General features: G+C 33.1%; 2 protein-coding genes across 2 annotated transcripts in view; one reads left to right on the top strand and one right to left on the bottom strand.

Moving 5' to 3' along the window:
* Positions 1 to 13,297, bottom strand: part of LOC128224248 (nucleoporin NUP188-like) — a 61,045-nt gene extending 47,748 nt beyond the window's left edge. Inside the window, 9 exon segments of the mRNA XM_052934048.1 lie at positions 313 to 399; positions 1,000 to 1,047; positions 1,776 to 1,901; positions 3,132 to 3,272; positions 3,633 to 3,713; positions 4,058 to 4,139; positions 5,686 to 5,759; positions 8,221 to 8,278; positions 13,226 to 13,297. Of these exon segments, the coding sequence (XP_052790008.1) occupies positions 313 to 399; positions 1,000 to 1,047; positions 1,776 to 1,901; positions 3,132 to 3,272; positions 3,633 to 3,713; positions 4,058 to 4,139; positions 5,686 to 5,759; positions 8,221 to 8,278; positions 13,226 to 13,260 (732 nt within the window). The 5' untranslated portion in view covers positions 13,261 to 13,297.
* Positions 13,298 to 13,491: 194 nt separating this feature from the next.
* LOC128224158 (heparan sulfate 2-O-sulfotransferase 1-like) overlaps positions 13,492 to 23,230 on the top strand; it is a 44,649-nt gene continuing 34,910 nt past the window's right edge. Inside the window, exons 1-4 of the mRNA XM_052933877.1 lie at positions 13,492 to 13,784; positions 16,392 to 16,456; positions 16,994 to 17,164; positions 20,638 to 20,723. Of these exons, the coding sequence (XP_052789837.1) occupies positions 13,613 to 13,784; positions 16,392 to 16,456; positions 16,994 to 17,164; positions 20,638 to 20,723 (494 nt within the window). The 5' untranslated portion in view covers positions 13,492 to 13,612. The remainder of the gene's footprint in view (positions 13,785 to 16,391; positions 16,457 to 16,993; positions 17,165 to 20,637; positions 20,724 to 23,230) is intronic.

Here is a 23,230-nt window from a genome sequence, read left to right as displayed (position 1 = left end):
AACTTCATAACAAATCATGTTTTAATATGTCCAATGGCATAAAAGCAGGTAATTTAAAAGTAAGTCAATTTCTAGCACAACATTTTTGCAAAATGACGAGATTCAGTCGAGTTAAAGAACAATTTAGTTTTCATCACTTTTCACTTAAGAATATGCAAGAAATTCCTACCAATATAATCATATGTGGGTGTTCATGCTATGAGGTACAAATCACTTCTGTAACGTAATGCCAATGGGGTATCAAATAGCATCAGCCCCAGAAATTATGAAATTGTTCCCTATTCCATCTTATAACAGTGGCGGTATACTGACCTTGAACTTGTCCAGCAGCTTCGTGAAGTCCGCTGCCGAGGCTTCAAAATCCTTCCAGTAGACAAGAAGTATCTCTAACAACTCAACCTAGTCAAGAAAGGCAAATGTTAGACTATATTTAGTTTTCATTATTACTTATATATCATCAACATTTGCACAAATAAATGAACGGCAACTGCCTTTACCTTTATCAACTGAAAGTAATTAATTTAGAAACATTACACTGTTGTGAGTATCATTGACATTAGTAGGGGGGACACAGGGGGAACTTTTTTTAAAAAATAAAATATAATCTGTTGAAGTTTCTTTGTCATGTATATACAAACACACAGGTTGTTCATGGCAGGGCTTTCTCCTCAAAAATAAGGAAGAGGCCTGACCTTTCGACTTTGTGAAATTTTAACACATTTAAATAGGGAAAATCTAACGCATATGCTGGTTTATCCAATAACAGAAGATTTACATACAGTTGGAAAGAAACACAATTATAACATCAGCACAAATAATTATTCAATTAGTATTAGTTTTTTTAGGACTTTTTCTTTTAAATTAATTTTTGGGAAACAGATTGTCTAAAAAATAGAGAAATAATATATCATGATTTTTTATTGGGAAGTAGATGAATTCCATCCCTACTTAAGAAAATGAAAAAGCTCTGCATGTTAAATGTTAGTTGATGGTCTTTACCTGCTCTTTTAAATTCTGCTGTGCCCACACAAGAGCATGTCTTTCATTCTGCAAAAAATAAGAGTTTTATCACAATCATCATCATTACAATTATAAACAATACAATGACTACCACTAACAAAACTATCAATAATACACAGCGTTCTTGTTAAGAACTGACCACCAGCCAAATAGACTTTAGTGTAATTATGGCCAATCCGATTAGTGTCAACCTAGTTTTTTTTTGGGGGGGGGGAAATGTTCTGTTACTGTATAGTGTGATTATGAGACCAGAGCATAATTCCAGTAGGCACCACAGTGATATTCATAATTGTCATGACAACTATTGTTGCATCCACTTCCTCCTCATCATCTGGATCACTAACACTCCCTGAAAGGTCAGGGTTAGGGCTAACCATGTCTAGCTAATCAGAAGACTTATATATCTGGTCCCACGTATTCACTAACATCTAAAGTCTAAGTTTCAGACTCAAGGAAAATATAATAAACAGTTTCGTTGTTAAAACACTATTATAGGTGCAAAGATGGTAAGAAATTCTGTACAAATTCTTATACAAATAATCTGTTTTACAATCAGGCACGGGTCTTCTGCCAAAATAAGATAAATTATATATATTCTGAAACAGTTAAGAATTCAATTTTCTGAGCCTGTGTCTGAAACTGAGATTTAAGACATAAGTGAATGTGGAACACGCCCATGACGTTGTGAAAGAATACAAGCGATCCATTTATATGATTAGTTAGAGGTTGGAACACATTGCTCCACTAAAAATTACCATGAGTTTTCCATGTGTCTCCCAGGAGGGCGGTGGAGCGTCAGTTATGCCGTCCAGTTGGTCAAGCAGCCTCTTTATGAGCTCGTTGTTGTTCAGTAGTTCATTGAGAAACTCAGTATACTCCTCCTACAAAGTGCAGAGATAACTTATACAGTATTCAAGCATAATGGCAGTTTTACATAGATTTTTTGTTATCAACTATAAAGGCTTTCCCAGCTCCTGACTCTACATGAGAAGTGTAGTCGATCTTTTACAAATCAAATTTCCTATTCAGTTAATGTCTTAAATTTAATATCCTAATTTAGATATATATATCTCCTCCGTGACCTAGTGGTTAGGGTATCCGCCTACAAAGCTGGTTAAATGGATGGGAACAGTATTACACACCCTTGCCTTACCCTGTAATACATAAATCCCCCTGCCTTACCTACACAGCCCTGCCTTACCATGTAATACATACCCCTGCTTTACCCTGTAATACATGCGTATCCCTGCCTTACCCTGTTATATTTAAATTCCCCTGCTTTACCCTGTATCACTTACATTTCCCTGCTTTAATCTGTATTACATACATTCTGATGCCTTACCCTGATATAAAGACATCCCCTGCCTTACCCTGTATTACATACATCCTGATGCCTAACCCTGGTATAAAGACATTCCCTGCCTTACCCTGTATTACATACATCCTGATGCCTTACCCTGATATAAAGACATCCCCTGCCTTACCCTGTATTACATACATCCTGATGCCTTACCCTGGTATAAAGAAATCCCCTACCTTACCCTGTATTACATACATTCTGATGCCTTACCCTGATATAAAGACATCCCCTGCCTTACCCTGTATTACATACATCCTGATGCCTTACCCTGGTATAAAGACATCCCCTGCCTTACCCTGTATTACATACATTCTGATGCCTTACCCTGATATAAAGAAATCCCCTACCTTACCCTGTATTACATACATTCTGATGCCTTACCCTGATATAAAGACATCCCCTGCCTTACCCTGTATTACATACATCCTGATGCCTTACCCTGATATAAAGACATCCCCTGCCTTACCCTGTATTACATACATCCTGATGCCTTACCCTGATATAAAGACATCCCCTGCCTTACCCTGTATTACATACATCCTGATGCCTTACCCTGGTATAAAGACATCCCCTGCCTTACCCTGTATTACATACATTCTGATGCCTTACCCTGATATAAAGAAATCCCCTACCTTACCCTGTATTACATACATTCTGATGCCTTACCCTGATATAAAGACATCCCCTGCCTTACCCTGTATTACATACATCCTGATGCCTTACCCTGGTATAAAGACATCCCCTGCCTTACCCTGTATGGATGGTTCTCTTGTTCGGGCCAGAATGTGAGAATGTGCCTGATGGTTTGTAGCAGATAGAGTCTCTCACTGTAGTAGAAGTCCCGGATCTTCAACATCAGGCCCTGCATGTGCCGCTCACTGCTCAGGCATAGCTAGGAAAGGAAGGGGGAATTCAGCATATATATATAAATTAATGATACATTTTTGCAAATGTGTACAACATTTGTGCTAGTACATTTTTTCCAGTTAATACGTGAATACATGTGCCTCTCTCCTCAGGCACAGTTGGGAGTGAATATAGGTAGAACAAGTAGCTTCCCGTGCTAAAAAGGTTCATGTATTTAAGGCTCTCCTAATGAAATTTCCACTTCAATCAAATAAAACATCTGACCATTGATTAAGAGTTTAAGTTTTTACAAGAAAACATAATTTATTAGTATTTGACAGATTATGTCTATAATTTGGAATTTTAATAGATAAATTTGTTTGCTTAGTTGTTTTTTTCTCCCCACCTGAAGGTTTTTCTGTGATCCACGGAAATCTTGGTAGATGTACGAACAAAATATCTCATAGCTTTGTGCCTCATCCAGACCCTAGAAAAAGGATTGTGTTTTATGTATAAAGCATTCAATAAAACATAAGGCACCAGGGTTTCCAATTTGTACTTTGATAATGAAATATCGGAATAAACATTTTTTTTTACGCATGTTGATAGTAACAAAAGCTAATTGCTTATAGCATCATACTGGACTTAATTTCCTGTGTATAAGCCCTATTAAAACCCAATTAGCGTCAATGAGAAAGTGCTCCTTGTAAGGCTCAAACACCATCTCTCGAGATAAAGACAGACACCTATACCATTGGACCTCACCATTAAACAAATATCAACATTGTTTTAGCATTGAATGATTGTACACTATCCAATGCAATATTTTACCAGAAAAGGTGTGAGTTTCTCAATGAACTCCTTTTGTTGTGTGGACAGTTTCTTGGACTTGAGAGCTTCTCCCTGTGGCACACTGAAATCATCACAAGTAATAAATACAGAAAACTCGTGGCTATTTTAACCCTTTCCTTCATAGATGAATCTTCACAGACACTTGAAAGAATTACCCTTGGCATGCCCTTTCAACATGTGCCAGTTTCTGTTCTGCGGTCAAAAGATGTGGTATCCATTTTTTCCTTTGCTTTAAAATGAAATACACCACTGACAAATGTATCCCTAATGTCCCCTTTCTTTTCAAAAATTAGACTGGAATCATATTCTACTATGGATATTACAGTATCAATATCTTTTCCATATCAGCAGCTTTATAATAATACCATGGTATCCTCTTTATAATAATAACAGGGCTTCTGTTAAAGGAAGTTTGGAAGTATATTACTCCCTAGAAATGGGTTAAAACTTCCAAAATTGATTCCTTGGAAGTACAAAAACTTCCATAATTTTGAAGAAAACTTCCGAAGTTGAAAGCTTGGAAGTTCAAAATATCAAAACCTTTTGTCAATATTACTTTTATAGTCCAAATTCAATCAGTTTAAGTGTTTTTAAGTAAAATGAATTATAATAATACAAGTTAAAGTGCAAATTATTTGATTTTAAATATATTTGTTGAAAAATAGTCGAAAAAGATATTGTATTATAAAGACTTTAAAACTTCCATACTTCAGTGTAAAACTTCCAAAAGTGATAGACAGGAAGTTCATACTTCCAGTTTCAAATTCTTAATGGAAGCCCTGTAATAACTAGGTATCTTGTATAACAAAATGCAGTTCAGCAGCTTTATAATAATACCATGATATCTTCTTTATAATAATACCTAGGTATCTTGTATAATCAAATGCCATTCAGCAGCGTTATGATAATACCATCGTATCTTCTTTATAATAATACCTAGGAATCTTGTATAACAAAATCTCATTCAGCAGCTTTATAATAATACCTAGGTATCTTGTATAACAAAATCCCATTCAGCAGCTTGATAATAATACCTAGGTATCTTGTATAACAAAATCCCATTCAGCAGCTTGATAATAATACATGGGTATCTTGTAGAATGTAATGCCATTCAGCAGTTTCATAATAATACCTGGATATCTAGCAGAACAATATGCCATTCAGCAGTTCCATAAAAATACCTTGGTATCTTTTATAACAATTTACAGTATATGCCATTCAGCAGCATTATAATAAAACCTTGGTTTCTTTTATAACAATTTGCAGTATATGCAATTCAGCAGCTTTATAATAATAGCTAGGGATTCTTGTAGAACAATATGCCATTTAGTAGCATTTAAATAAAACTTGGCCCCTATTTCATGAAACATCATAAGTGTAAAATCTTATTTCACTTGACCAAATTACTTGAACTTAATTCTAAAAAAATGATTTTTTTTTTATCTTGATAATCATGCAAATATTGTTTTTATAGTTTCAGAACTCTATAAATAATAACATTACATAAATCAAAGCAAAACAAAAATAGTGAAGCCTTGCTTTATCCTATTATATAAAGGTCTCATGATGTTTTGAAAAATTAGAGACCAGTTGTTGTTTAGTAGTACCTGGGTTTCTTGTAGAACAATATGCCATTCAGCAGCTTCTCTCTGTTTCTCACAAGTTCCCTTTTAATAAGTTCCTGAAAAAAAAAATTCACATAATACAGAAAAATATGTAATTAAGATAGTTTTTTGTTCTCAATTAATACAATGAACATAAATATTTTATTAATGGCCAGCAGTTATGAATGGGCAAGAATGAAGTCATTTTGATCTGCAATACCAGTATACAAAATGAAATACATCTGCATATTTCAAAATATTGCTTCCCATGTGTTAATGGCAGTCAGACTTTTCAACCCCAAGACTTTTCAATCCCTTTGTCATTTGTGAAATCAAAGACTTTTCAACCCCTTTGTCATTTCAACCCCTAAAAGTGCTAAGACTTTTCAACCCCACCTTAAACAAAGACTTTTCAACCCCACCTTAAACAAAGACTTTGCAACCCCTAATAAACGAAGACTTTTCAACCCCTTAATTTCTCACCTTTTTAAGAAAATAACTACAAAAGTAAACAATTTATTTTGAAATTTCTTTTAAAAATCAAGAATATATTAAGACTAAAAATAACAAACAAAAAATATGTAATACATACAAAATATACATACTTAAAACACATGATAATACAATAATTCATTAAATATTTACATTGAAATAAGTAAAAAAAATGCTCGACTGTCCATTTAGCTTTTAGTCATTTAGCCATAAATCTTCCTTATCTCCCTGAGGAAATCCTCACACAATATATATATTATGTGCATGGTACTGCTCAATCAATTAATTGAAACAGCGTTTGTTTTTCTTTTAGTTTTTTTTAAACACTTTTTTTAAAACATTTTGTCATCAATAAAAAAGACAATAAAATGAGTTGAACTTTAAATAAAATTCTTCATAATATTTCAAAATATCATGATTCAGCAGACAATGTTTAAGAAATACAAAAGTATACATTGAGTTCAAAGATGTTAAAAATGTATTTTAGATTGAGTTCCAAATGCTTTCAAATTACATAAGTGTAACATAAGATTTTATTAACGTTTTTTTATTTCTGAGTTTAAAAAAATAATAAGGACATTCTATTATAAAGTGGTATATATGTAAAAAAAATGCTATAAGCATTGTATTGTCTTTTCATATATGCAATTAAAGAATGGAATGAAGGTCGCACATTCATTAATGGGCAACATGTGTGACATGGTCATAAATTCCTAAGGGATTAAGGGGCTTCATAACACCTTTAATTGAGGTTATAGTAACTTGAAAGTGACAGTTAATTAAGGTTCTAATATCATGGCCATCATTCCAAACTATGGCCAGCTTGATACATTTTGTGTATAATTTTCAGGATTTAAAATCAAACAAAAAATATATTTTATTTATTTATACCCGCAAACTCTGAATTTTTAGATAATACATTATCAAGAATTAAAATCAAACTGTACTGAAATAGCAATATGGTACTACAAAAAAACATTCCACTGTTGACCTTTTTTAAAAGCAATGAGTTTTATAAATGTTCAAGTTCAGGTTTTTATTGGCATTCTACAGGCACAAAAAGGAGAATGTTCCGTAAATTCTTCTTTGCATTCATTTTCTTTTGCAATTATTCAAATTTGTTATTTAAAGAACACAATTATGGTAATAACATTGTACATAATATATGTGAATTCGCTGAGATATGTAATATCCTTCAGAATAATACAACAATTGCATGTTCGGAGTAACCAGGCACCAACATCTTACTTTACCGTACCATTGTTATTGTTCGGAATATTATTTTGAAAAAACCTAACCATCAAGTGCTTAGTAAATCAAGGCAAAGCCTTTGTAAATTTCATCCAATACTTTGGAGAAAAGTGTAACAAATAAGCCAAACAAATCTCTAATTGTATTTCAATAACAATTGGTTAAGTTTCTTGCAAAAACAATGAAAAAGATAACACCTGGCTGACAAAAATAATAGGGGTTGAAAAGTCTTTCATATAGGGGCTGAAAAGTCTTCAATATGGCTATCAAAATATTTCAACTAGGGATTGAAAAGTCTTTGATTTAGGGGTTGAAAAGTCCAAACAGGTAGGGGTTGAAAGGTCTTTAAAATAGGGGTTGAAAAGTCTAAGGGTTGAAAAGTCTTCGTTTTGAGAAGGGGTTGAAAAGTCTTGGGGTCGAAAAGTCCTGCTCCCGTGTTAATTACATGCAATCAGTAGTCCGAGATCAACAGAATTTAATGGAGACTCATACTTTTTTTCATAATTTGTGAGTATACCTGTCTCAAAAATCGTCCTTTGACTACCACCACAAATTAATGAGACACTAGCTGTGTTTTATTTCAAGGAATATTATGTATGTACTATTGATTTTCTCTATGGCAACACTACCCACATATGAAATTAATTTCATATAAAATGTTGTTGTTTTTTATCTCTTTATTAAGTTGAACAATTTAAGCAAACAGGTATGGGAGTCTGAATGACTCCTAAATTTAAAAAAGACATATTTCCGATTATCAACATTATTATAGACTTTAATTATGCAAATCGTTACCTTGGGTCTTAGAATACCTGTGCCACTGACATACTGCCATAGGTTCCGATTTCCAAAGCTTAAAATAAAGCATATCATTTTAAACTATTTATAAAACATTTAATAAAACCATTAGCAGAGGGTGCCATCCAACATATTCTTATATATAAATAAGGATACAGTTACTGTTTTGTAAATGTTTTCTTTTTTTTGGTCCAAGTTAGTCAAGTATACATGAATATGTGTGTAAATGTAAGAAAGGCATTTCATTTGCTTTACTAGCAATGTCTCAATAAGTGACTGATATGCAACCTAATAATCATGCTTTTGTGACAAGTTTTGTAATTCAATTACATTTTGGAGTTGAACAGAGAAGCATGTTACTAACATTTTAAATTTACTAATATAAGTTCATAGCAAGTAAAACACCTCACCTGCCAGATTGTGAATATAACAAATGTGCTCAGTACCACATACTGGTAAGATATTTAAGTAAAATTGTGTTTAGTAAATGTTTGTCATGTAATATATTTTGTTGTATCATGTATGTATTCTTTTATGTGATTGATTATGAGTTATTAAAAGACGATCGCTTTGTATTGTACCTTATAAAATTATTGTGATTGACTGTTGATTTATATTGCAATTCTAAATATATTGTTTAAACTTGTTATTTCAGTGCACAAGTTTTCGTGTGAACCAGCTTATAGCTGTTAAATAAAAGAATAAAACAAACCCTCAATTAACACCTTTTAACTATACCCATCAAGAGGAATAGATAAAACGGATGTGTTACATATTTAAGGAACACCTTTTAACTATACCCATAAAGAGGAATAGATAAAACAGATGTGTTACATATTTTAGGAATTTTGTGATGTAAGTATGAATGAAAAGATCATCTCTAAAGTTCCAAATTTAGTTCTACTTTCATTGGTATATATGCCAATTTCTTTTAACTATTTTTGATCGAACTAAAACACAAAAGTCATATAAGATTCAGATATATGTGTTAATACAATAAATCTATATTCATTAAAGCATTGTATTTTAGGACTAAAACCAAAATAAAACAAGAGCTGTCAGTGAGTCTGTCACAGTATGTGATGAATGCCCCCAAATGTGACATTGACCTATGCACAAGGTTAGTGCATGAAAAGTTGATCTTGCCTTTATGTGTCAAATACATATGGCAAGTTATTTTAAATTGCCTCTGAACATAAAAAATACCACCCATACTTGACAACCTACACTATTATGTCCTTATATTCAGCATTCCATTGTGAATAAACACTATGAGTATCTTTCACCCCAGAGGTAGGGACATGGGTCTTGTACGCGACACATAGTCTTGGTATGTCAAACACATGTGGCAAGTTATTTTAAAATCTGTCCATACAAGAGAAAGTTACAGCCTGGATGCAACAAACTATACTCTGTGTCCTTATATGCAGCATTCCATTGTAAATAAACACTAAGTGTGACCTTGAACTTAGAGGTAGGGATATGGGTCTTGCACGTGACATGTCGTCTTGACATGTGGCCAGTGATTTTTATTTAAATTTTCAAAACCACCTGTGGCTTTACAATTGGGAAAATAAGCGCGTTAATTCCCAAAATTGGGAAAATACAATGAACATTAAAATGGTCATTTAAAATAAACAGTAACAAAGACACCTATTAAAACTGTTTCAACTCTCTTTAATGACTGTTACTATCATCAAAACATGTAAACATGATTTCTGTGCCAAATGATCCCTATCAATGTTGGGAAATTTTTCATAAATAATTACAAATGATATAATTTATATAATACTATAATGAATAACATTGGTATTGCACTGACTCAGTTAACACCTTACATTGTTTAATCCCTTGTTTTAACTCTTTGAAATAGTCAATTGATTGATTAACAAGTTCTTAAAAATTTCAGAGACAATTTAATGGGCTTATCCTCCTCTTAAATTGGATACAAAATCTGCTGTCTATTAAAAAATATGTTTTTCACACTCATAGAGAGAATGGAATGAATATATCAATATTTTTAAAAAAAAAATCCAATTTCCAAATAGTCAAATTTCCAAATAGTCAGACTTGTTTGCAATTGATCATAAAATAAATTAATGAATTTTGTAGGATTTCATCAACATGTTTCCTTCGGCATTCATCAAAAAGTAAATACACCATCATTATAATAAATAAATAAATACAGTTGTCTACTTTCAGTTTCACTTCTCAGTTCTGTCATTTTCCGATATTGGCAATGAAGGTCAATATCATGTATGTAAACATGTAGTTTAGGCATGACTGTCAAAGAACAGCATTGTCTATTCGTTATTTTATTCCCCTCCTGCACCTAATAATTTACTGTCACTTTTGAATTAGTAATCCTTTTGTTGACAATGACACATGTTTTTAACACAATGATTTTAACTCTTAATTTGTTACATGCTCTCTGATTGGATGAAAAAATGGAGTTAAACCAATGAAAATCCACCTTTCATCATGACGTGGATATTACATCATTGTATGTTTCTGTGAATAGACGCTTGCATGTAGGGGAAATAACTGTTTTGTTTATAATTTCATCGTCTTTTATTCTTATTTTCTTTTGAAGTTTTAGAACTCCAGATTGGAAATTTTTATTCAGAAATGGGAAAAAGGGTTCTTTTTGCCATTGGGAACATGACCGAATACCTGCTATAAATATTGCCGTAAAAAACACTGACAATTTATAATGTTTTTTTTTATTCATTTCTGAGGGGAATTGATTACCAATTATTGGGAAAATATGACTATTTTTTGGGAAAATTGGACGATTTTCGGCGAAGGGAAACAGCCGTTATTCGGCGGTAAATTTCACGAAAAAAAATCACTGGTGGCAAGTCATTTTAAAATCTGTCCATACAAGAGAAAGTTACAGCCTGGACACGACAACCTTTACTTTATGTCCTTATATAAATAATGCGGCATTCCATTGTGAATAAACACCTAAGTGTGACCTTAACCTTAGAGGTAGGGACACGGGTCTTGCACACGACACATAGTCTTGGTATATGGAACACATGTGGCAAGTTATTTTAAAATTTGTCCATACGAGGGAAAGTTACAGCCCGGACACCACAACCTATACTCTATGTCCTTATATGCGGCACTCCATTGTGAATAAACACCTAAGTGTGACCTTGACCTTAGAGGTAGGGACACAGCTCTTGCACGCGACACATTGTCTTGGTATGTGGAACACATGTGGTAAGTTATTTTAAAATCTGTCCATAGAAGGGAAAGTTACAGCCCGGACATGACAACCTATACCCCATGTCCTCATATGCAGCACTCCATTGTGAATAAACACTAAGTGTGACCTTGACCTTAGAGGTAGGGACATGGGTCTTGCACGCGACACGTCATCTTGGTATGTGGAACACATGTGGCAAGTAATTTTAAAATCTGTCCATACAAGACAAAGTTACAGCCCGGACACAACAACCTATACTCTATGTCCTTATATGCAGCACTCCATTGTGAATAAACACTAAGTGTGACCTTGACCTTAGAGGTAGGGACACGGCTCTTGCACACGACACATAGCCTTGGTATGTCAAACACATGTGGCAAGTTATTTTAAAATCTGTCCATAGAAGGGAAAGTTACAGCCCGGACACCACAACCTATACCCTATGTCTTTATATGCATCACTCCATTGTGAATAAACACCTAAGTGTGACCTTGACCTTAGAGGTAGGGACATGGGTCTTGCACGCGACACATCGTCTTGGTATATGGAACACATGTGGCAAGTTATCTTAAAATTTGTCCATAGAAGGGAGTTACAGCTCGGACACGACAACCTATACTCTATGTCCTTATATGCAGCACTCCATTGTGAATAAACACCTATGTGTGACCTTGACCTTAGAGGTAGGGACACTGGTCTTGCACGCGACTTGTCGTCTTGGTATGTCGAACACATGTGGCAAGTTATTTTAAAATCTGTCCATACAAGAGAAAGCTACAGCCCGGACACGACAACCTATACTCTATGTCCTTATATGCAGCACTCCATTGTGAATAAACACTAAGTTTGTCCTTGACCTTAGAGGTAGGGACACTGGTCTTGCACGCGACATGTCGTCTTGGTATGTCGAACACATGTGGAAAGTTATTTTAAAATCTGTCCATACAAGAGAAAGTTACAGCCCGCACACGACAACCTATACTCTATGTCATTATATGCAGCACTCCTTTGTGAATAAACACTAAGTGTGACCTTGACCTTAGAGGTAAGGACACGGCTCTTGCACGCGACTTGTCGTCTTGGTATGTGGAACACATGTGTGTCCTTATAAAAGACATGTGGCAAGTTATTTTAAAATCTGTCCATACAAGGGAAAGTTACAGCCCAGACACGCACTTTACTCTATGTCCTTATATGCAGCACTCCATTGTGAATTAGCACTAAGTGTGACCTTGACCTTACAGGTAGGGACACGGGTCTTGCACACGACACGTGGTCTTAGTATGTGGAACACATGTGGCAAGTTATTTTAAAATCTGTCCATACAAGGGAAAGTTACAGCACGGACACGAGTTATCGGACACATGGACGGACGGACAGAAGAACGGTGCGATTTTAATATGCACACCTTCGGGGGCATAATAAAATATAGGGTTCAAAATGACCATTGGTCCGGTACAAAATTACTATCTAAAGGGTACAAAATGATCAAAAATCGGAGGGTACGAAATGGTCAGGGTACGAAATGACTAGTTCCCCTCACATGAATATACAAAATCTGTCAAATGGCAATGACACTCGGCACCATCGGCACCATCAATTGAATGCAAGGAGTGTTAAAATATATTCTAAATTATATCCGAAAAATAAATCCGAAAATAGATTCAATTGTATATCATTAAAAATCCACATGGCGATTTTGTAGCGTTTTAAACCGGGTTCCTTTTGAAGTTTTTGAGTTGAAATTGCTTTAAACATTCAAAACAGAATGACCAAGCTCTTTTTTACCTTTCTTTTCTGTTCCGAACCGGGGATCCCGCCATGTTTTGAAGGTCGAAAAAAGAAAAACATATCCGAATGCAAAACTCTTACCCGCAGTGACGAATTATTTTCTAATTGATTTTTTTTTATTTCACCCAAGATAATTCTAAGTTTACCTGAAACCACAAACCTAGACATAGTACTTTCGGAAAAATCAATGGCATAACTGGAAAATGAACATTTGTTTAAAAGTTCGAAACTACGTAGAATTAATCATTCGGAGTTAGCGAAAAACGATGCGAAGTACGCTGCTGGCTTCAAATATTTTATTGGTTTTCCGTGTTAACAGTGTATGACATTGTCCGTTCGAAAGATATAAAATGGCTTGATGAACATACTTCAAATTGTGTCACAATGACTCTATTGCAGAAACACAATTCAAACTTTCAGATGTGTCGTGGATTAGTTTCTGTTATTTTTCAATTTAAAAAGAACAAGTTATTTTTGTTCATTTTGGGCTTGTGCACTTTCATTTTAATTCTGTTATATGAAGTTGCGAAACGGGATAAAACATTGGCTATTTTAGGTAAGTTGTATGATGAAAAAATCAAGGTTCATATGTTTGTGATAGAAATAGTCAGCAGGTAAAAAATAATACAAAACAAATATATTCTGTATATTTTAAAGTCATCTTTGAAACTCACATTTCATTTTTTTGTACAATGTCTACTTTTGTTTACAAAACTCAAATCAATGTCATTTCTGTTCTTATTATGTAGACAGACCCACAGGCATCTGAATCATTGTTTGTCACTAAAATATTGTTTAAAACCATTTTGGGTACATACAATGAGATAAACAACACATATGAAGATATTTAGTGTCTTTGATATACAAAAAAGAAACAAGGTATGTAACTCAAACTTACCCGATTTCACGGTAGAGTCCAGTTTTATGTAAATTTCTCAACCAACATATAAACAATCCATTTTTAAATAAGTGACATGAAAAGAAGAGTCAATTACCTTTAAAATGGTGTGCGATATGTTGGTATAACTATATTGTCTTTAGACAAACAAGCATAATTCAGTGTCAAATTCTCATGTTTTTCTTTAGTCGGAAAGAGTACAGCAAATTGAAATCTTCAATTTTCCCCGTGTAAACAGTACTAAACACAGACCTATTAAAGTTATTTTATGCTTCAGTGTACAGATAAATTAATTCCATTCCATAATATCACGAAAAGACTAACATCACAATGTTAGAAACAACTGTATCAGTCTTTAAACTAAATCCTCTTTAAATTTCGTAGGCACCCGGCCATTTCACCGACAAGCGCCCAGATGATGTCATTGACTTGTACATTTAACATCTTTGTACCGGCTTGAATGTGAGCCACACAAGCTTGGATGGGTCAAATACTCTTCTTTGGAGGTTGATCAGAAACATCTGAGCGCTGTCAGGAAAATGTTCGCCTCAAACAAAATTTTAAAGTGGATTTAATTTGAAGACTGATACGGTTGTTTCTTAAACTGTGGTGTTAGTCTTATTGTGATATAAAGGAATGGAATTAATTTATCTGTACACTGAAGCATAAAATAACTTTAATAGGTCTGTGTTTAGTACTGTTTACACGGGGAAAATTGAAGATTTTAATTTGCTGTACTCTTTCCGACTAAAGAAAAACATGAGAATTTGACATTGAATTATGCTTGTTTGTCTAAAGACAATATAGTTATACCAACATATCGCACACCATTTTAAAGGTAATTGACACTTCTTTCAAAATGGATTGTTTATATGTTGGTTGAGAAATTTACATAAAACTGGACTCTATTGTGAAATCGGGTAAGTTTGAGTTAAATACCTTGTTTCTTTTTTGTATATCAAAGACACTAAATATCTTCAGATGTGTTGTTTATCTCATTGCATGTACCCAAAATGGTTTTAAACAACATTTTAGTGACAAACAATGATTCAGATGCCTGTGGACAGACCATTGGACACCTTTTCAGAGAATGTAGAATCCTACAAGATATGTAGAACAAATAAATAATCTATTCCTTTCCATGGAAATACCCAGTGATCATAGTGGTGGGCCAAATATATAGTATAAAATCATTGTTTGGGCTAAAATGGTAAAAAATACTAACATGATTACACAAAACAACTTGCTTTCAGATCCTTTCATTAAACAAACATATTCATGAATGGCACTATATTACTACTTTTGCTTAATGTTTAGAGTCAATGCACAATTTAAAAAATCACTGATACCTATATGCATTAACCTTAGAATTATAAGTTGGGCCTCTACAAGAAATCAAACTCTAGTCATCTACTTAATTTCCTGGTTTTGGTGGTGAAATACCTCATATACTGCATGAAGGTCTGACAAAATTGAAATAAAAATCATTAATAAGTGACAAGTAAAAAGTCAATGAACAGAAATGGCATACGTTAAAATAAAAACATAAACCTTTGTAACACACTGGAATTGTCATTGTTATTTTATTTTTCCATCTCTTTTTTGCAGTTTCTTTTTATGGTATAATTTGATCTGATGTTGAAATATGTTTTTTGACATTGGAATTTATTTGAGTCATGTACAACACTTACAGCTTTCTTCCTACTAGCATTACATATAGAACTTTATGTTTATGTGAAACATGTTATTTTTCTAAATGTGACGTTGTACAACAACACTTACAGCTTTCTTCCTACTAGCATTACAGAACTTTGTTTATGTGAATCATGTTATTTTTCTAAATGTGACGTTGTACAATGAGTGGTGTCCAAAAGATGAGTTTCAAAGCGGGGATTTCAACCCCACCCTCCATTATCAGTTACAAACAAATGATTATACATGTAACCAAAATTGATATTTTTAATGATGGTGGTAAATTGATGGTTAATTTGATTGAAATTGTTTCAAAATGGTTGAAAGACAGCCTTGCAATATTTGTTTTGACATAGCGCTATCAATAATAGACAATGCTGACCTTTTCGACAGATTTTCAATTATAATTGATGCGGCATCAGAACAACACTTATCAAGATATATGTATAGTGGTTTTTCATAAAATGCGAATTTCTAAAACTTGCCCTTTAGCCAATTTACAGAATGTTCCTTTTTGTAAACAAATTATGTGTTTAAGAGTGGATTATATTGTAGAATCATTCTTTATTTCAGGGGATCACTTGTCTCGGTTCCAAAGCAAATCTGTTAGGAGACACTTGACAGAGAGTTCAGACATGGTAGGTTTGTGTTCTATGAAAAAAAACATGATTGGTCGATATTCTTTCTCAATGTTATGTCATTTTTATTTCTTCTTATAAATGGTGGAAGTGAAAATCAAATGCTCGGTTTTAGTCATTCTGATTGATTGTAGTTTTCTTTATACATGTGTATTCTGTTTCCAACCTTTTTAACAATGTAATTTCATTATACAGGGAAGGGGGTCTAACATTTCAGATAAATTTCTGAAATTCCAAAATGCCCCTTCTGCCCCCAACCAGACCCCAAGCTGTTTTTCAAGATTAACAATTATCAACTGTTAGAACTTCTGATAAGAACATACATGTAAATCTAACCACATTGAAGGTTTGGTGAAGTATTTTAATGTCAGTTTTACTTAAATTCAATTTTTCCAGAATTTGGAATTTTGGTGGTAAAGTTTTCTGGAATCTTGAATAATTCATATCTCCCGAAATTTTCTTTTTAAAATGATTGTTTATTATATCTTGTAGAGCTTGGATATTTCTAGCTAGAGTTAACGTATATATATCTTATAGGATCTGGGCGTGTTTGGTGGGGAAGACCAGCTAGTGATCTACAACCGAGTACCAAAGACAGGAAGTACCTCGTTTGCAGGCATTGCCTACGAGCTTTGTTACCGCAACAAGTACCATGTGCTTCATGTGAACATCTCGAGAAATGCTCATACCATGTCCATTCCTGATCAGGTAATTCACAAATTTGGAATTTAAGTTTTATTAGATCTAATATAGCAATACATATTCACTGTAAAGATATTTTTACCTTTAACGACCTGGATGCCTCAATAGACAAATGTATTTATTTATTTTTTTTTGGGGGGGGGGGGTAATTATTTCCTTCTTCTGGTACCTAGATTGGTAGGTATGCTAAAACAGAAAAGAATGTAAATAAATTTGCTGCAAAAACTATAATTATGTGGAATTATGTGGTCACCATTTGATTACAGGGCAAAAGTTCTGCTGATGTTATCAATGTTAGCTGAATGGTGCTTGTATATTACTACATTTAGTTAGTTATGCAGCGCCAATATTCTCAAGTATGAATTAACATGCAGGTGTCTTAAAAACATGCATACCCAGTCTCTCTATTGGATTATATTAATTTTGTCTTTGTGTTTTGGTAAATTCCCTTTAGTATGAACATCAGTTACTGAAGTTTATATACAATGTACATAGATGAACGCAGTAATTGTTATTTATAGAATTTATGTAGACTCAAATTTAGATGTATCTTATTATAGAACAAAAATTTATACAAATAAGGTTAGGGTAAGGGTTTTATATATATAAGGATATAACAATTGACTATATATATAAAATCTTTAGGATTGGACGTTAATTTTGGCAAATAACAGAATAATGATTGTTTTCCCATTCATGTTTGTATACAAAAAAATCCAATTTATGTTTATATACAGAAATACATGTACAAATAAAAACTTTGTCCTAAATCTTTAAGGGTTTTAAATGTCAACTGGTACAAATACATTTTTTTACAGGATATGGCACTAGTTGTCATATAAAACAATATTTTATTCAACGAGTTCAGGAAATATGTTAGTAAGTGAGCCTTTGGCAAGCTTACTAACATATTTCCTCATTGAGATGATCATGATTTTGTATTATATGATGGAGAGTGTCAGATTCTTTTTATCACATGCTTGTTCTGCTAACAAATAGCAAACAAATTATACCTGTTTTAACTGATTTGTTTACGAACCAAATACCACAAATTAATGCCATTTCCATCACTACGTGCATTGCAGAAATGTAGAACCTGGAAGATTAAAACAAAAGATATATCGATCGATTTAATCCTGTTTATAAGTAGAATGCACGATGATATCCAGTAATAATGACAACATAACCCTATACTAATAACGGCATTCACTTTTTTGATTTCTTCATACATCATTAGGATGCGAGGATGTGTTAATGCATTTAAGATATTGACATCAAAATTGTTTCTATGTTTTATTTATATTGATTAACCATTATATTTATTTTTAATTGATTACATTTTTTAATAACTCCATAAAAACACCAGTATTATGATATGATATATTAAAGGGAGGTCATAAAACAAAATTAATCTATGTTTATATAGCAATTTTATTAATCTGTTTCTTAAACAACTTAATGCCTATATAAAAAAGCTCTCGGTGAAAACTTAAAAACTATTCAAACTTAACATTTTGTAACTTTAAAATGAAACCTTACCATTAGCATTTTTTTGTATCAATCATTTAATGATGAATGGCTAACCTTAAATTGTGATGTCATACCCAGCAAGATGATGTCATAATTTTTTGTGTTCATGACATCATTTTCTGTTGTAACACATTATTCAAGCAGAAGGCTAGTGTTGAAATTAAATGTGTGTCGCTTGCTTTGTAGGGAGGTGTACATTACTCACGCGTTACCATTACCAGATTTCGATACACTTTTGTCTGCTGTGTTGCTCATAGAATAAGACTATATTGTTTTTGCCATGCGCTTTCATGTACTAAGGCCAAAAAAGTGGTCTGGTTAAGGTAAGGGTGGCAGGCTTAGGGTAGGTAGACTTTAAAAAAAAAAAAAAAAATTATTAGGCTTTATATAAAAACGTTATTGTCATTGGAAAATAGTGGAAAAATCATTCTTCTGTGGAATGCTTTAAAGGTTTTAAACAACATATTAAAACAAACACTTAAAAAAAATATATTTTTTTTACAACTAACTATAAATTCGGTAGGGTCGGCACAAATTTTGTAAGTAAGGTCTGGTTACCCAAACCACTTCATTTATTTGTGCTCATGTCTGAATTTCATTTATTTTTGTGCATTACATTATATTGTCCTTTTAATGCTATGAAATGTCCACATTGTGTATTGCATGTAACAAATACTCTTCTCAGGCTTACAATATGCATTTGGTTCAGGTTACCTGACCTTCCCTACTAAATAGGCGCCGACAACGGTTATTATGTTAAAGAGTTACAGCATGTTATTCTTTTTTGTTATGCTTTGTATCAATTTGACTTTGTACATATACGCACTGGACCCCTGATTGCTCTGCACCATCCTAAAAAAATTCATTAACCGATTGTGTATTACATTGTATTGTCTTTTGATGCTAAGAAATGTCCATGATGCTCTTATATCTATTGGACGAAACTCCTATTGTATATATTTGACCATTCTATACAAATACTATTCATTTCGCTTGTTTACTATATATTCTAAAATACAACTTGATACTAAGATAAACTTCAGTACATATCACGCTAGATGTTACACCTTCACATGTAATGCTTATTATTGTTAAATATTGTTTTTTCTATTACTGTTACAAATGTCATGCAATGCACACATGAACATGCCAACTCATTTATTTATATTTACACCTCAACTTCCATTCCTTAAATGAACGTCATTTCGGCAATTGCGTTCATCAATCGATGAACGCAACATCTTCGGATATGTTCGGATCGCAATTCATTGCATAACAATATACATGAAAAATATTTATCTTGCTATTGTTTGTATTGTGTCAGGAGGTCCCGTAAAATATAAATCAACATTTTAGAAAGTGTTAGTTTTTTAAATTTTAAATGTGTAGTTGCCATAACTGTTTGAATTTTACGTTTAAAAGTGATTTCAAGTGGTTGATCTTTTCCCGCGATATTGTGACGTCATTAAAAAAATGCTTCCGGGTCATTCTATTTACAGAATGGGTAGGAATGGGTTACTGAAAGTTTTTCTTAAATGAAATTAAGTTTTTTTTTTACAATTCTTGAATGAAATAATGAACTATTGGTGTAAATATAAGTAATGAATTGCAGGCTTGATGTCATTATCGGGGATATGAACGCAATTGGGCTGGTCAAAGTACTTGTGGAGTCCTTCGGACTCCACACACTTTGACCAGCCCAATTGCGTTCATATCCCCGATAATGACATCAAGCCTGCAATTCATTCCTTAAATAATTACTCATTCGTATTTCATGATGGAGTTTCGTTAGGATTTATAAGTATACATTTACTGTATTTACACTCGCACATTACTCAAAATGTGAGGCTAATATAAAGTTTTTATGTCTAAGACACAATGTGCTGTTGATTAAGACTAATTTGCCAGTTTTAGGTCATTCTTAAAATATAAGCTGGTTTTCTTTTCAGATGCGTTTTATACAGAATATTACAGAATGGTATGAGAAAAGACCAGCTATATATCACGGCCATTTCTACTATATCAACTTCCAAAAGTAAGTCATTTTAAATTCAGTAAGTGTGTATCATCTGGTTTTCAAATAAATAAGGGAAGGCTGTTGTGACAGCCTTCTTGTTGTCTAAGGCCGCTGTGGCTTCAACCTAATGCAACAACCTTGGCAATGACTAAAAAATGGTTTAAGATATTCAAATGAAACTTGGTAAACATGTTGCCAGAGATAACATTTACATGTATATAGCAATGCCCATTACTCTGGTTATAATAAATATTGAGTTATGACCCATGTTTGAATGAAAATGCAAGCACAGATGAGCAGTGGTTTTCCCTCGACAGTACTCTTGTCTGTAAAGTAAAGTTACTTAAAGTCAGTTTTGTTCAATAACTAAAAAGATAAAATAAAAAATTCTTGTTATTTGAACAAGTATATTCCAAAATATATATAAAAAAAAGGCATGTTTCCATTGCTGAAATCAGTTCAATTACTAATGGTTTTCAATGAAATTGAACCAGATAGTTTTATCAGTGATATGGATATTGATCGGCATGTGCTGAGTGTGGATCATCTACAACATGGGGAACCTGCTGCAGTATCTGACCTGACAAAATGAAACATTAAAATCTTATTTCATTAACAACTGACTCTATAATGTATCATTGAAGCTGAAATATGACAATTTTGATATTATTTATGTATATATCACTTGTAACTGGCATGTGTCTGGTTGAGGAAAAATGATTCTGAGCTCATGAAAGTTAAAAATAATTAGACTGGTGGATGTCAAATTGTATTGACATTATAAGGTGTAGAATTGTTGGACAGTAATTACTCGATGATTGGCCTAATGAAAATGTCCTTGCAGGAAAATTAACTGTTATGTCTTGTACGGTACTCAATCTGTTACATGTATTATATGTGCAGTACTCAATCTATTATGATATGTACCGTCAATCTATTATGGTATGTACCATGCTCAATCTAATATGGTAAGTACTGTACTCAATCTATTATAGTACAGTACACTCCACGCTGAACTACCACTTTCCTCAGTCACTCCGAGGGTTTTTTAATTTATCGCGGACATCTGCCGAGTAGATAACCGCTTTTCTCGCTAAAATCTGCCAAGTTTTTGCCGAGTTGCTCGTTTTCCGACGAGGGTTATATTGCCAGTATCGCCAGTGATGGTGTTGTTTTATTGGCCTCAAAGCGGAACTTCAAGTTGTATGCTTTGCTACTAACGTGCTACTATTGAAAATAAATGATAACATTTGCAGTTATTCCGTTTATAAAAATCTTTTTTTCTCGTAAAGAAAGAAGGAAGACATAATCAATAAAACAATACGTCTATATCTCGTTTGGTTATTTATTTACCTTTTAACTAATATTCGTTAATTGCTGAATGATATCCACACATTTAAGATATAACACCACATGTTTGTTTGTTTACCATTATTACGTTATCCTCTTTTTGTGTTGTTGAGAACTAAATTGGATTGGAGTAATGCAGGTGTTGAGTACCATGTAAATGTGAATATTTTCCCTGTCACTATTTCTTTTGTGATACATATCAGTTGTTTTATCCGCATTCCAGATGATATTTTAATTGCATTGATGGTAAAAAAGTATGAAGGTAACTCATGTTCTGTGTTTAAAAAATATTGCCGATTCAATCAACATCTGTATGAAGATATTGTCGTAATCTATTTCCTTCTCTAAATGAATATAATTCAGCTTTTAATTGAACTATTTTATGAAAGTTATGGTGTTAGTATGAATATTGTGTTTAAAAGATATTGAAACCATTACTTCTTAGTTAATAATTAGAAATTAATTGTATGAAACACAATCTAGTATTTTTGACAATGTGGAAGTCACGTGATATGCAAATTTCGTAGTGACGTATTGTGCGCTGAATTTAGACTACTTTTGGTTATCTGGCATGTTTGTTGTTGCGAAAAATGCATATTTTTTTTTAGCTATCTGGAGGTTTAAATGTAAAAAAGTTAACAGAAATTAATTGAATATACGTAGCAAACAGAATGTTAACAGTAACTGGGACTAAAGTCAAATGAGTAAGATATGGCTCAAAAATTGACGTCGACATATATTGCATTTTTTGCTCTGTCAAAGGATTACCAGTCGTATTATGTGCAAGTAAGTATGAAAAATATTGAAACAACACAAATACAGAACAATATTCAAATATATTACACAAAATCGGATACATGTACAGTAGGAGACGGTTTCCTCAGAGTTTCGCGGTGTTTTCACTCCCGAGTAACGCGGAGATTGTAATTATACATTGCACTGATCAGCCTCGGAGGGTGAACGAGTGAAAACGCAGAGAAAAGCAGATTTCGATAAATTGGATTTCATGTCCGCGATGACGAAAATCCACCAAGGAAAACGGGAAGTGGTAGTTCCGCGTGGAGTGTACTGTATATACGGTACTCAATCCATAATGATATGTACCATACTCAATCTATTATGTTATGTACCATACTTAATCTATTATGGTATGTACCATACTTAATCTATTATGG

This window comes from Mya arenaria, chromosome 17 (genome assembly GCF_026914265.1).
Source record: "Mya arenaria isolate MELC-2E11 chromosome 17, ASM2691426v1".
NCBI lineage: Eukaryota > Metazoa > Mollusca > Bivalvia > Myida > Myidae > Mya > Mya arenaria.
The sequence above is the reverse complement of the archived record's forward strand: the minus strand, read 5'-3'. Positions and strand labels throughout refer to the sequence as shown.